Source organism: Colletotrichum higginsianum, chromosome 4 (assembly GCF_001672515.1).
Source record: "Colletotrichum higginsianum IMI 349063 chromosome 4, whole genome shotgun sequence".
NCBI classification, from domain to species: Eukaryota; Fungi; Ascomycota; class Sordariomycetes; order Glomerellales; family Glomerellaceae; genus Colletotrichum; species Colletotrichum higginsianum.
The window spans coordinates 1,510,628-1,525,954 of record NC_030957.1 but is presented as its reverse complement, the minus strand read 5'-3'; the positions used below and the strand labels follow the sequence as shown (position 1 = coordinate 1,525,954).

Sequence of the window (15,327 nt, the reverse complement as noted above, 5' to 3'; positions counted from 1 at the left end):
GTCGACCAGTGATGACGGACTCCCACGGGGTTCCTCTCCTCGGCGTCATGTATCAGCAAAGTTGAAGGACTTAAAAAAGGTGCAAGGCTCCAAACGGCATGTCGCTGGCTGCGCGCACGCTTCAGAACGCCACGGCCCCACGTCCTCCCGTCTTGACTACTTGATTCGGACTGCATGAGCTCTGAGTTCCGGGACTTGATTTGTGTGTTTGTGTGGGTTTGTTAGCTTCGCGTGCATTATTGCAGGCTCTCAATAACAATGGCAGAAGCTCCACCGCCGCCGTTGCAGATACCGGCAACACCGATCTTTGCCTTCTTCTCACGGAGGACGGTAGTGAGGGTGGTGACGATACGAGCACCGGAGCAGCCCAAGGGGTGTCCGATAGCGACAGAGCCACCAAATACGTTGACGGTCTCGGGGTCGAGGTTGAGGAGCTTGATGTTGGCGAGGGCAACGACGGAGAAAGCCTCGTTGATCTCGTAAAAGTCTACATCCTTCTCGGTGAGACCGGCGTGCTTGATGGCCTTGGGGATGGCCAGAGCAGGCGCGATAGTGAAGCGCTCCGGTTCGCGGGCGGCGTCGGCCCATCCGCGGATCTTGGCGATGGGGGTGACGCCGAGCTCCTTGACCTTAGCCTCGGACATGAGGACGACGGCGGCGGCGCCGTCGTTGAGGGGTGCAGCATTGGGGGCGGTAACGGTGCCGCCGTTGGGAATAAATGCCGGGCGCATGGCCTTGAGCTTATCGACGTTGAGGTTCTTGACCTCGTCGTCGCGGTCGACCTTCACGTTGGGCTTGCCGCGGCCACCGGAGACCTCGACGGGGGCGATCTCCGTGGAGAAGATGCCGGCCTCGGTGGCAGCTTGAGCCTTCTTATAGGTGTTGATGGCGTACTCGTCCTGCTGCTCACGAGTGAGTTCGTGTTCCTTGGCGCAGAGCTCAGCAGCCATGCCCATGTGCTCCTTCTTGCCGTAGGCATCGGTCAGGCCGTCCTTGAGAACACCGTCGACGAGGGTCTGGTCGCCATACTTAGCCCCGTTGCGGAGGACGGGAAGGTAATGGGGGGTGTTGGTCATGGACTCCGTGCCTCCGGCGACAACAATGTCCGCGTTGCCAGTGAGGATGGTCTGAGCACCAAGGATGATCGCCTTCATGCCCGAGGCGCAGACCTTGTTGACGGTCGTGGCGGCAACGCCCTGCGAAAGACCGGCTCCGAGAGCGCATTGGCGGGCAGGGGCCTGTCCAAGGCTGGTTTTGGGTCAGAGTCTGCGAAAGATGTTTGTGCTTTGTCAAGGGAATCGTTGGTCAAACGTACTTGGCGGACAGGACATTGCCGTAGAAGACCTCCTCGACGTCCTCGGGCTTGATCTGGGGAACTCGCTCGACGGCAGCTGTGGAGGGGTTGATGTTAGCTTGTCCCGCTGTTTATCTCGAACCGTTGATAAGACATCTGCGTACCCTTGATGGCGTGGGCACCCAATTGAGTGGCGCTCAAGCTGGACAAAGAGCTGGGAGACAAAAGCAAACATTAGCTCTCTCGGTTCAAGCGGTCAAGACGCCCAGTGTCGGCAGCGGGGTCTCATTCGTACCCCAAGAAAGAACCGACGGGGGTTCTGGCGGCAGAAACGATGTAGACGGGGGGGAGGTTGGCCATCTTGAAGGTAGTTGCAGTGTCCTTGGGGAAGTTCAGAAGAAGAAGTGTGACAAAAAGAGCCGGTAACTGTCCCGTACTTGAATGAGCAGAAAGAGAGAGTTTATCGGCCAATTTTTTGTTGGGTGTCGGTCAGTTATCAAGAAGTGTAGCCTAATAACCCCTCGCCGCCTTTTGAATGTTTGGTGGGGTTACTCCGACCCTGCGCGCGCACCGCCGCTCTGGTGGCTCCGGTCCGTCGGAGCATAGATCCTTGTCAAACTCCACTCAAGGTACCTGCTGTAGCGTTAAAAGGTGAGACCAATCGGAGAGCTTCAGCCACTCAGCCTCGCAGCCACTCCAGTGATCAAGCCACACTCCAGCCTTGCAAGAAACTTTGCGAGCGGCGTCATCTAGCTAAACGCGGTTGCGCCTGGTTCGAGCATCCTTACAGCCTTTTGGCAACCCGCGACGAACACTTCCTCCTTGCATCACCAAACGCCAAGATGGATGACCTATACGACGAGTAAGTCCGAACACGGCATGGATGACTGGACCATCCGACTGACACTCTGGACAGGTTTGGTAACTTTATTGGCGAGGATGTCGGCTTCGAAGAGGCATCCGAAAGGGGAGCGGAGGGCGATTACGTTTACGGCGACGACGCCAGTGAAGCACCCGGGGCTACTGGTCAGGAGTTGATGGAAATTGACGGTTCGCACAGCTTGCACTGCTGATGTTGGACGATACTCGACTAACTTGAGGAACAGATGATGGCCCATCGAATGCGATCATCCTGCACGAAGACAAGCAGTACTACCCGACGGCGCAACAAGTATACGGAGATGAGGTCGAAGTACTGGTACGAGAGGAGGACGAACAGCTACTCACACAGCCAATTATTGCGCCCGTTGAGCAAAAGAAGTTCAACATTGAGGAGGTCGACCTGCCGCCAGTCTTCTTCGAGCGAAGCTTCATGGCAGACCTTATGAACTTCCCCGATCAAATTCGGAACGTCGCGCTGGCAGGACATCTCCATCACGGAAAGACGGCGTTTATGGACATGCTGGTGTTAGAGACCCACGACATCACCGATAGGCTCGAGCGCCGGGTCGGCAAGAAGAGAGACGAGCAGCTCAGATACACCGACGTACACGTTGTCGAAAGAGAAAGAGGTGTGTCAATCAAGGCTTCGCCAATGAGCTTGGTGTTGCCGAGCTCCAAGGGAAAATCCCATTTGGTCAACATTTTGGATACCCCCGGCCACGTCAACTTTGTCGACGAGGTCGCGACGAGCCTGAGATTGGCCGACGGCGTCTGTTTGGTTGTTGACGTCGTGGAGGGCGTTCAGGTCAACACCGAGCAGATTATCAAGCACGCAGTTCTGGAGGACATACCGTTGACACTCATCATCAACAAGATGGATCGTCTCATCTTGGAGCTCAAGCTGCCGCCCAAGGATGCGTACTTCAAGCTCAAGCATGTGATTGAGGAGGTCAACACCGTCATCGAAAACACAATTCCAGGAAAGGGTGAGGCAAAGCGGATAAGTCCTGAAAAGGGCAACGTCCTGTTTGCTTGCACAGACATGGGATGGTGCTTCACTCTGCAGTCCTTCGCCAAGATGTACGCCGACACCTACGGCGGCATCAACACGGAGGACTTTGCAAAGAGGCTGTGGGGAGACGTCTATTTCAACCCCGAGAAGAGGAACTTTACGCGCAAGCCACTGGAAACTCGCTCGAGCCGATCGTTCGTCAACTTCGTTCTGGAACCCATCTACAAGGTCTTCACACACACCATTAGTGACAGCCCTGAAGATTTGAAGGTGGTTCTGAGCGGTCTCGGCATCACTCTGAAACCGTCTCAGTACAAGGCCGATGCTAAGGTGCTGCTGAAGCTTGTTTGCGAACAGTTTTTCGGTCCCTCAACCGGGTTCGTCGATATGATCGTGAGCCACATTCCCTCACCCGACAAGTCTGCGGAGAGGTATTTGGAGAAATACTACACAGGCCCTCTGGACACGAAGGTGGCTCAGTCCGTGAAAATCTGCAACCAAGATGGGCCGTTGGTTGTTCACGTTACAAAGCTCTTCAGCACAGCGGATGCCAAGAGCTTCTATTCGTTCGGTCGTGTTCTGAGTGGCACAGCTCGTCCTGGCATGCAGGTCCGAGTCCTGGGAGAAGGGTACTCAACAGATGATGACGAAGACATGGCCATGGCAACGATTTCCGATGTGTTTATTGGCGAGTCAAGATACAACATCCCCACGGATGGTGTACCGGCTGGCAACTATGTGCTTCTTGGCGGAGTCGACAACTCCATCGTCAAGACAGCAACCCTCGTTCCGCCCAAGCTCGAAGACGATGAGGACCCCTACATCTTTAAGCCTGTTACGCATTTCACAGAATCCGTTCTTAAGGTGGCTGTTGAGCCTATCAACCCTTCGGAACTCCCCAAGATGCTTGACGGTCTGCGGAAGATCCAAAAGAGCTACCCGCTGATCACCACGAAGGTCGAGGAGTCAGGAGAACACATCGTGCTGGGAACTGGCGAGCTGTACATGGACTGCGTTCTGCACGATTTGAGACGCCTATACGCCGATATGGAGATAAAGGTGTCAGATCCCGTCACACGATTCTGCGAAACAGTCGTGGAGCAATCAGCGACAAAATGCTACGCCATCACACCGAACAAGAAGAACAAGATCACAATGGTGGCCGAGCAACTGGACAAGGGCATCTCAGAAGACATCGAGTCAGGCAAGGTCAAGATCAGGGACCCTATCCGCAAGACGGCCAGCTACTTCGAAGAGACTTACGGCTGGGACAAGCTGGCGGCGAGAAGCATCTGGGCTTTTGGTCCTGATGAGATGGGCCCTAACATCTTGCAGGACGACACATTGCCCTCTGAGGTAAGTAAGGCCTTGTGGCCCATTCGGGACCCATGGGAGTTAAGCAATAAACTAACAGAAACCGCAGGTCGACAAGAAGCTGCTGGCAACGGTCAAGGAGACCATTCGCCAAGGTTTTAGCTGGGCTACTAGAGAAGGTCCCCTGTGTGAAGAGCGTAAGTCCTTATTTCCCTTGCCCTTGTTCACTCCCGCTTCCTATCTTGGTGTCGTCCTTGGAACCTGCCAGCTGCCCCGCCATCGGTCCCCGACCAGGCCGGACTAGCTCACGGGAGGGTCCTACACACATGGAACTGGGGTTGGGGTTGGGTTCTTGGGCATGGCTTGCATTAGCAGCGAGACCATTGCTTCGCTCCCCTACCCCAACCTCTGCGACCAAAACCTGCTTCTGCGCACGAGACCTCATTCCACAACCATGCTTCTAGGGAGCTATGGTTGACCGGGGATGGGGGCACGGCCCTCAGCAGAACGTCTTGTCCCCACATCAGGCCATTCCCAAGCCTCTACTTGCTCACCGGTAACCAACCGCTAACGACATTTGCGTTCGACAGCCATTCGAAATACAAAGTTCAGGATCACCGATGTGTCGTTGGCGTCGGAAGCCATCTTCCGTGGTGGCGGTCAGATTATCCCCACCTCCAGGCGGGCCTGCTACTCCTCGTTCCTGATGGCCTCTCCTCGGTTGATGGAGCCGCTATATTCCGTCTCAGTGACGGGCCCTGAAGACTCTGCTACAGAGGTTTACACGACGTTGGCCAGACGTCGTGGCCACGTCCTCCAGGATGGCCCAGTGGCCGGCACGCCCCTCTACCGCGTCAACGGGCTGATTCCTGTCATCGACTCATTTGGGTTTGAGACGGACCTGCGCATTAAGACCAAGGGCATGGCCATGGTCAGTTTGACGTTTGACAGCTGGAGCATTGTGCCCGGTGACCCTCTTGACAAGGAGGTCATCATTCGGCCCCTGCAGCCAGCCAGCGCCCAGGCCACAGCCAGAGATTTTGTGCTGAAGACCAGAAGGAGAAAGGGTCTCAGCGAGGACGTGAGCGTGGCGACCTTCTTGGAACCCGAATTCTATCAGAGCCTTATGGAGAGTGGCGCACTTGGCGACTGAAGAGGTGAGGCATCTGGTCATGTACGAGGAGGGCATGTGCGGCAGCATCAGGAGTTGGCGGCTGCGATGCTGAGTTGTTCTGAAAGCATTGCATGACATGGCATGGCATGTATGGGGTTAAGGGGTCATGCATCCGTCGATCAGGGCATGGTTGGTTTGTGGAGCGGTGCCTCTCAGGTGACGGGGCCGTGAAAAAGTGACATCCGTGTGAATAGATGAATCGGCATGGGACGAGCAGAACCCGGGCCGTTGTGTATACCAAGAAACCACTAAAACTACACGCTGAGCGTCTGCCGCTTTTTGTCTGCCATTGATGTCTCCCGGTGCGGACTTTGATGGAGTTACCCCGCTTGGTGCCTTCTGTGAATGGATTCGGTGGAGGGAGCGCGTGGTGGTGTGGTGTGCAGAATGTGTGCAAGTCTAATGGTCCGAGATGCTTGAACTAATGCTTCACTTACATGGATCACTGACAATCCTTCAGCTTGTGCTAGCCTTGGAGATCAGGCGGGTACCGGGACACCGACGACGAGCTCTGGTCGGGTCCCGGCGCCGGGCGTGTTGGCTGACGACGTCTATCTGAGTAGCCTTGCCAATCTTGCTATCTCAGGCTCAACGTTGTTTGCTCTTGTCAAATAAGTTTGGCTCAAGAACAGATACATACATGCATGCATGTCCGTCCATAAGAGAGCTGCTAGGGGGCCGTTCTGCCTGCCATCCAAGTAAGGCAAGCTTGCAACCGTTAGACACTTGATTAGCTGATTTCCTGAGCCTACATGGATGGAGACTTACTGACGGACTGACGGACTCGGAAACTCAGTTGAAAGTTGTGTGGCCCTGTTTTATCGACGACGGTTTCAATGCAATTCAATGATCGAACTACACAACAAAAGAAAAAAAAACGGAAATTGCCCAGAGGCGGATTCGAACCGCCGTCAACACGGATCGCTGTATAGAAGAACCACAACGTATCATCCTAACCAACTAGACGATCTGGGCGAATTTATGCGAGACCCGGAGAAACCTGGTCCTTGATTGTCAGTTCGGACCCCGGCAAAGGCTCATGTACTGAAGATTTACATCATGAAGAAATATGTCCCGCATCAGGATCCGGCTACTGTCAAAAACTCCACGGAGTTTGTGTTGTTGTCATTGTTTTCTTTCTTTTTGTTTGCCGCTAGGCCTTTCGCTGAGGTTGCGCCGCGGTTCGAAGAGTGCATTGCTATCCTATGTGCATTCTTGAACTTAGGAATTGCATCGTCAGCCTCAAGTGGCATTTTGCCTGTTGATATAATCAGATGCCCCTGCCTAGACAGACGGGAAGCCCAAGTATTGTATTCGGCTTTTTGACGAGGCTGCAATTCTGTATTCATCCAGACCCAACCAAGGTATTAGGACGCTCATTCGTCAGGCTTCGGTATGCTCTGTTCTGGGGATTCGTGCGAACACGAAAGGTCGCTACGCAGATGGTCAGAAGCCGCGACGAACCCCAACGTCCATACCGGCCCCGGGGTTGCTGCAGATATGTTTGGATGAGACAATTCTCCCCTCCCCCTGGAAGATGGCGAGATTTCGTGCTTCAGATACTTCTTCTTGCAATTGATATCGATATTACCATTACATTCAGGAGCTGTGAACCCAATGTCGCCGAAACTGATACACCAGCTTGAGTGCCGGGCTTGGTACAAACATCATGTCAGGCTCTGTCACAGAACGCTACGGAGCAGATCCTTTCCAATATGTAGCATGCGCACCATATTTGCAAATAGGCCCTGTTCACTCACAACAACATACATATGGGCTCGCGCTTATGCTTCAAGTCGCTCCCAGCAAGCAAGTTCAACCTCGAAGCAGACAAGATGTATTCAGAGATACGTGAATATGCTGGTTGTAGCTGTAATGGCATGCTAGAGAGATAACTGGGTTTCCAGGACTGTCCACGACCGTTCTGTCAAACTGCAAATGTGAACTTCTAAGACGGTAGACAATTTCACAACTACCCCGAGAATTACTAATCAACACAAACGGGAGGGCTCATGAAGTTGACGGAAGCAGGCCACGTCGGCTTGCTGGAGGAGACCAGCGGCATTTTCCACTTGCAAATAGAGCATATATTGCCTAAAGTATATCGCAGAGATGCTTATACTCCTAGCGAAGTTCGAGGGGAGCCACATGGCTTGGCATGTCCAAACATCGTGAAACAACTCCGTGCCGTGACTTAAAAGTCCGCTTCTCCAGATCAACCCAGAAACGAAGCGAAACCTCTGTGACAACTTCAGCGACCCCTTCGTCACTGTTTCCCTCCTGGAACAACACTTGCCCCTTGGTTCTAGACTGCATCTCCCTGTTGACACGAGATGGAAAAGCAGTTACAGATGGACACGGCTCTTCTGATACGGCCAAGCTCGTTCTCCATAGTAACAGCACATCACTGCCCCAGTTGAAGGCCCCCGAAAGCAGTGACAATCCGTCAACAACATACCAAGTCGCATCGAGATTCGAACCCCGAAGTAACCCCCTTCAGACCGGAGAACTCGGCTCAGGACTTGCCGAAGATGCTAAATGTTGCTGGCCTTCAGCTCCCCTCCCCCCCGACCCGACACTCCCGACAAGCGACGTCCCGTCTCCCGCCCCTCCTAATTTTGTGCCTTCCACCTATGTTTCCCCAAACCTCATCGTCATGGCCGGCCGTACGGAACGCCGATCGACTGGAGATCGTCCAACGGCGCCAGATGAGAATTCCCTCCACTGAGATCCCCTTGCAACCCCCGGAACCCGGAATGGAGCCATACAGCTTCCTAGTCATTTAACGACCGGTCAATCATCCTTCATCCATTGCCTCGCCGCCGCCGCCGCCAGGTTTGTGTCGGTCCTTCAAATCGGAGTTTCTTTCTCCCCCTGCCTCCCCTTCTACTCTTAGAATTCTGGACGGAAGTTTGAAGCTGCAGCTACGTCGCCCCTCTTTCGCATCGCCTCACCCCCTTCTCACCCCTCCCTTCATCCTTCATCCCGGCAAACTGGACTCCGGCGTCTCGCCCTTACACAGACAGACACACACACACACACACACCGACTTTACATTACGCCAGCCTCTTCAGGTGAGAGAGACACCGAGGAGATGGAAAGACAGCCAAACGACTAAACTAACCTTTTGGGTCCGGTGCAGGGAACATGGAGGTCGCTTTCCTCAGACGGGAGAAAGATCTGCCCAACGATCAAGGCATCTACCAGCCGAGGGACGCCCGTTGGAGCGGCTGTGGCCAACGGGGTTCAGCCCTCCAACAATTTGGCAATTTTTGTTGTCATCTTTGTCGTCCACGCCCCCTTGTTCCTCTGGATTCCAATGACCCCCATATCCCGGTTTCAGCAGCGCTTTCGCCGCCGCCGCCGCCGCCCCGTACAACGTATACCAGGGAAACGTGTAGGTAGTATAAAGAAACCTTTGATACCCCGGCAAACCTTCAAAGTCCCTTAGCCCTCCCACAGACCCACCGACGTCGTCTAGACATAGTGCGGGCAGTGGGCACGGCTTTGACGCTACGCTACTGGCAAAACATCGGCCGGTACTTCATTAGATGGACGAGGCGATGGGTCTTGATGGCGGCGTGGGTTCCAAAGTTCGATCACCCAACTCTAAGCCACGCGAGCGAGAGAGAAAAAAGCGCACGGATGATGGAAGTCGTTGTCCCAATTTCTGCCTATGAACCTCGAGCGAAACGGGGGTTAGCCCTGTCGGTCCATTCCAACGCAGAGCGGAAAAGAAGGCGGGAATCCACCCTTTCCTCCTTACCCCCTAAAAAAAAGACCTACCTAAACGAACTTGTTTCTTGACACCTCGCCACGCCTTTTCGCCACGGTGAAGCCATGGGGGCTGAACTTTAATACTGTCACAACGTTGCAGTATCGACAGTCAACTATCCTCTTGCGCGTTCTTACTTTGCAGGCTCATGCGGTATCGTGATTTGTTCCTCACAATAACAAAGCCGGCGTCATACGCGGTAAAAAGAGATTACAAAGAAGCCCATACGGCGCAGACAGAGGTGTAGTCGTCCTGCCTCAACTGTCGATGCAGAGGGGAGTCGCACGCCTTGGTAGGGAAGCGCAAGGAATGCTCCTTCGAGCTGCGTTTCCGCATCGTCGCGGACCAGACGAGGCGAAAGCAAAATAAACCCCCATGCCTTTACAGGCAGCGCCTCGGACAAGAAGCATTTTCACACCCCGCCGAACCGCACCGTCCTTGCCTTTCGTTTCTGGGAGCCCTGGCTTCACACAAAAAAAGAAGAGGGAAAGAAAAAAAAAAGGAGATGAAGGCTCGGGTGTCTCCATCTGCGATACTGATAGATCGTCCGTCGTCTCTGAAACCTCGACAACTCTACCTGTACGCCGAGGATGCCGCCCGTAACCCGAGTCCCGCAGGTGTACTGTCAGGTACATAATCTTCTTGTTTCTTCTACCTGCCAGAGGGATCGGCTGGCTCCGGCCGTCCGAAGGTGATCTGGCTACCTCACCAACATTCTACATCTTGGGCTTGGGGGTCTTGAGGTGTCCTGCGCAGCGCATGAAGTCGAGTGCTATCGACGTTACTTGGCAGAGTGAAGAAGAGAGACGAGAAGTAGATGACCAGTGATATCGGCACACAGTGTCACCCTCCTTCTCAGTCTGCTATGTGTACGTCGGATTATGTTCGTCCAGGGCGGTAATAAGTAGAGACTCAAGGCATGTCACGACAAGCCTTTGGTTTCAGGTTGACTCTGATTGGCCTGTAAACACGACCAAAAACCACCATCCCTAGCTTTCCCTCCAAGGATTCCGCGTCACCGCCACACCTCGCAAAATGACACTGTCTCCTACATGTAAGGACATACCCACAAACTTCACACACCTTTCCTGCAAGTCACCCGTTTCAACCAACACAATCACACAATCTCCCTCTCACCTGCCGCGTTCACCAGAGATCTGCTGGCCCCTGGCAGGACCCCCTCCGTGTACGGCAGATTGCAGCAACCCAACCAAACCTTACAGCGCATCCCCAAGACACCCCAAGCCCAAGGGAACTCCAACAACCGGCGCTTCTGACATCAGCTGCCGGGCCTCCAGGGGGGACGAGAGGCTTGAGTAGACGGGTTTCTGCACCTGTACCTGCCTGTTTGGCTGCGCCGTGACGACCTTCGGCACATCCTCTTCCCCTCGACGCCCCGACGCACCCCACGAGCCCCCCCCTCCAATCCCTCAACAGATTCGTTTGGCAACTTCCTTCTTGGGCACGAGGGCCATTCCCATTGGGCGGCGTTTCTCGAAACTCCTTCTCGAACAGGGAGCTGCGTTGCGGCTTGTGTCCCTATCGTCAGACGTCAATCTTTAACGCACGTGTGGACGGCTTGCCTTTCTTCATTGCAGAAAGTCGGCTCATGCAACCAAAGATGCGTCAACTTGCACGGCGTGGGAGATAGGGCTGCACGCTAGGGCGTGCAGGATGCGCCGCGACTTTGCCTTCCGCGCGACTTTCCGTCTTGGACGGGGTACCAGTCGGCATCATGTCTATGTGCGTTTGGAAATGATGGTTGTGATGATACCAGACAACCAACCAAACCCACACACATTGCCCGAGTGTCGTTACTCGCCTGTCGTTTTTGCCACGCCCAACACAGCGTGATGCCTGCTGTGCGTGTCCCGGGCGCATTCAATCGGCGACACTTCGCTGCAACGACGCTGACATCGATACTGGGTATTGGAACCTAGAGCGACGGAAGCGAGCTTGGGCCACAGAAGACATCTCGGGAGTGTTTACAGATCGGACGGGTTCTTGCTTGCTTCCATCCTCGATCTTACCTCGCGCGCAGGCAGCGTGCAGTCCCACCCACTCACATACACTGGTGCCTACCCATCTACCGACCGATGCTTTGTGCCTGGCGTCGCCGGCGGCACGCGGCACCGGAATAACCCCCTTCTCCCACGAAGAAACCGTCAGTTCCCACACGCTTCACAAGCTTGCTCAGCTTTAGAGACCTCCAGAGCGAAGGACTCGGGGGGTCTGCAGCGGGCATTGGACACCCTCCGCAGGGTGAACGTGGACAGCATCCACCTTCAACAGACGCTGCTCATCCCCCAATTCGGCCTTCTCACGGTCGATAGATCAGGTCGTGGAAAAGGTTGCATACTACTGTAGTCACGCTTGACCTTGATGGGCCCCAACTAACGGCCTGAGCCATCGACGAGAAAAAACACCCTTTCATCCACGGACTTAACCAGCAGTTACTGTCTGCTGTCACACCTTGATAAACACCATGACACTCTATAAGCTTCAATTGAGCCATGTTGGGAATAACCTCTATGGCTAACAATGGAGGTATAAGATGCGGGCTCGATCTGCTGTTATACAGCTTAAGGAATCATCATCCAACAACACACTAAATTACCTATAGAATCAAGATGTATGATTCCAGCTCCTTCCATATCGATACCTTGTACGCCATCTGCATGCGTAAAAAGCAGAAAGTCGACTTGAAAAAATCTACTGTAGTCACACTACACCCCTCATCCGCCGACCTCCCACCTTCCCCTCTTTTTTCGCATGGTTGGGACGAGATTTTGCGCCACAAATGTAACCTCAGTTCAAGTTTTTGCCCCAGAGAGAGAGAGAGAGAGATAGAAAGGGGGGAAAATGAAGTGGAAAAAGAGCAAGGAAGAGAAAAGTTGGTCAGGCGAGTTACACTTGGGGAAATCAAGCTGGCCGTTTGCCTTGGACCAGACAGTCAATAGTTTGCAGATCTTCATACCGACAAAGCGAGGTTGACGGTCCCTCAGTGAATCGGAACCCATCCTTCCCCCGGCTTTCCTCTTTTGCCCGCGCCTCTCTCTCATCTCGTCATTGTCGCTCTGGATTGGTAAGCAGGTCGGCTGTCGCGTCAGTGGTGGCCCAGGATGTGCGGTCTATCAACAACTTAGTCGGCTATTGAGTCTGCTGAAATGGGTACCTGAAATAGCGTGGCAAACGCTCGAACACTACGTTTCATTGGACATCCGGATGACGACACACAAGACATAGAGATGGATATGTACTGAGCACGCCTGGACGAGAGTCATTCATTTTCATTCCCATCAGGTGGCGGTCCAATGTCCATCATGATGGCTACCTAGGCTGGTCGGAAGATCCGACTCGTCAATGCCATCGAGGGACGGCCAAGCCCATCATCCAAGCAAGCAACAGCACACCCTAACTCCTTGCCGCCCGCACAGCCCTACTCGGAACTTTGCCGCGGTTTCTGTAAGAGTCATGAACCGTCAGCCGATCCCGCCGCCAACCCCCATTTTCCGACTTCCACGGGTGGAGAGAGACGACAGCATCCCGTCAGACGAATGGGGGCCCCCCTCCCTTGCGTCTTTTTTTCCCAGGTTGCGGTCCGCGTCGGGCGAATGGTCCCTGTCGATCTGTTTCCTTGGGGAAGTGTCGGTCCGCCATGATATTCGTCAAGAAGAATTGATAGAATGCCCCTGCCAAGGTGGCGATGCCTTGGCCGAGAATAGCGCAGAACGTCGATCACTTTTTTTACTTTTTTTTTTTTTTTTAACAGAGGAAGAATGCCCCTTGGACCGTGACTCAGTTGGGCGAACAGTTTTATCCGACAAACACCCGGTTTTGCCAGCACTTGGGGGAACTGTGCATCTTGACATTCGTATTCAACGTCTGATACTCAAAGCCTGGCATCTGCGCAATAGCTAGTTTACCAATCAGACACAAGTTTCGAGCATCTTGTCGAGTACCCCTTTCAGGGTGTCGTTCTCCAGCGCGGCGGCGACGCGCTCCTTGTCGCTGAGCTGCTTGTTGACCTGGTCATCCTGGGCGTGCGCGTTCTCCTTGACCCTGACATCCACGCGCCAGTTGGGAGGCAGCGCCTTCTCCAGCCGTACCCGGACGCCGAGACCGAGCACGGTGGCGAGGGAGCAGTGGGAGACGGTCGGCGTCAGCTCGACCAAGACTTGAACCAGTCTGTTGGGGTCCATAGCTCCCGCATGAGGAGGAGGGCTGATGTGGATGTCGGGCAGGTTGACAACAGCCAGCTGTCCCAGGGAGAGCGGGTGCTCTGGATCGGAGATTGTTGATATCAAATCTATGAAACGTCAGTTGCGTGATCCTCTCTAGGGGTCGGGATTGGTAGGGAATGCGCAATCCGAGCTGCACGGGTGGGATAACGCTACATGCAACAATGCCCTGATGCTAGGCGTCCTGTTATTACAGACACCTATCGAGCATCAAACGGCTATGCAATGATGCATGAGCAACACACATGGAACGGTCAAATGGGGAGTTGGCATGCAGGGAAGGGCGCTTGCCTCGCTTCCAGGATGGACGCCTGATGGTCAAGGCTCGGCACCACAGTGGGCGGCTTCCCGGAGTTGCCCATAGGAGCAGCGATGCGATGGATGACAAGATGAGAGAGGAAATAAGGAGGCCTCACCATAGATTTCTTGCTCGTCGATGGGCTCTGGAGTCCACTGGTCGGCATCGGCGTCAGGCCAGAGCGAGTCGTCATCACAGAAGGGTTGGCAGAGGTACCAAGGCTTGGCGTAGATGACATCGTCAAACATGTCCTCCGGGCCGGCCGTGGGCGCCGAACGCTTGTTCTGACGTGTTGGCAGCTGAGCCGCGCTTAAAATGGTCGGGTTCGCGTTGTCGAGATCTTTGTCCATGGCGCCAGGTGGTGAGGAAAGCCCCCTGTGATGTTGCGTGCCTTGTCTAACTTGTCTTGAAAGATACGTATGGGTTGGCTTTGTCTCTGTCGCCACCCCAGCAAGCGCATTCACTTCTGACCCCCCAAACTTTCTCCGCTGCGATTTTGGTGTGCTTTCGCAACTGTCACAAATTTCCTACAGATGTAGGATAACCCAAGGGGGGGAAACGATATGGCCTTGTTGTTGTTTGGGTTACGTTCCTCCTGCTCTCAGAATCCTCCCCTGCTATTCGGTAGTGTCAGATGGGATGATAAGATGATGTTGAATTGATGGCGTCGCTTTGCCTGTGGCTCTTAAAGCACAAGATGCTGCTTTTTCGACCTCCCCTGTCACTCTTTTTTTTGGGGGGGGGATGGATTTCGTCTGGGCGATAGGCGGCGTCTCGGTGAGTGGCTTGTGGATGGAAAAGAAATGACCTGCCATGATAGAATCAATATTTTTGGCCCAGATGGACCGCGTACGACCCCGCAGCAGACGAGGATTAGATAAGCGACCGCGCTTTCGGCGACACAGCGCATGAATCACCAATTTCGCAGTGAAGACAGCGCTCATGAATATTGCCCCTCACTTGCTGGAATCGGTCGTTGAATGCGGGGCCGACATCCCCACCCTCCTCCCCCCCTTCCGGAATACGGCAGCCCCCGTGTCGTCAGCAGCGGTCCACCAAAAAAGGGTTGTCGATGATCTTCCAATAAATCTAAAATAACCGCTTGGAACATGGCGGAAAGTGAGGTCGAACGATGCCCATTTCCATCCCACCCCTTTGACCCCTTCTGGAGGACCCCGACGGTAAAGAACCCCTCACCAATGGAGACACCCTTGGCCATGTGGACGTAGTCTGTGGGCTTATCTGTACTTGGCCCTGCATGCCATCTACGCTATGATGAATCCATCCATCCCGCTGATGGATACGACAATTTAATTAAAAGAAGGGAAGGAACAAAA

At 54.2% G+C, this 15,327-nt stretch overlaps 4 protein-coding genes across 4 annotated transcripts; 2 read left to right on the top strand and 2 right to left on the bottom strand.

Annotated features, from left to right (window-relative positions):
- Positions 1 to 236: 236 nt before the first annotated feature.
- On the bottom strand, positions 237 to 1,654 carry CH63R_05764 (Acetyl-CoA acetyltransferase; the record flags this gene model as incomplete). Its single annotated transcript, XM_018300739.1, has 4 exons — positions 237 to 1,248; positions 1,316 to 1,391; positions 1,459 to 1,508; positions 1,590 to 1,654. 4 exons carry the CDS (start codon positions 1,652 to 1,654, stop codon positions 237 to 239), a joined length of 1,203 nt encoding a protein of 400 aa, XP_018158589.1.
- A 482-nt stretch (positions 1,655 to 2,136) lies between these two features.
- On the top strand, positions 2,137 to 5,655 carry CH63R_05763 (Elongation factor Tu GTP binding domain-containing protein; the record flags this gene model as incomplete). Its single annotated transcript, XM_018300738.1, has 5 exons — positions 2,137 to 2,156; positions 2,211 to 2,344; positions 2,401 to 4,544; positions 4,612 to 4,699; positions 5,093 to 5,655. 5 exons carry the CDS (start codon positions 2,137 to 2,139, stop codon positions 5,653 to 5,655), a joined length of 2,949 nt encoding a protein of 982 aa, XP_018158588.1.
- A 2,179-nt stretch (positions 5,656 to 7,834) lies between these two features.
- Positions 7,835 to 8,404, top strand: CH63R_05762 (uncharacterized protein; the record flags this gene model as incomplete). The annotated part of the gene is made up of 1 exon (XM_018300737.1): positions 7,835 to 8,404. One exon carries the CDS (start codon positions 7,835 to 7,837, stop codon positions 8,402 to 8,404), a length of 570 nt encoding a protein of 189 aa, XP_018158587.1.
- Positions 8,405 to 13,380: 4,976 nt separating this feature from the next.
- CH63R_05761 (Cytoplasmic protein required for cell) lies at positions 13,381 to 14,340 on the bottom strand (the record flags this gene model as incomplete). The annotated part of the gene is made up of 2 exons (XM_018300736.1): positions 13,381 to 13,760; positions 14,109 to 14,340. The coding sequence occupies 2 exons, from the start codon at positions 14,338 to 14,340 to the stop codon at positions 13,381 to 13,383; spliced, it is 612 nt and encodes a 203-aa protein (XP_018158586.1).
- Positions 14,341 to 15,327: the final 987 nt, after the last annotated feature.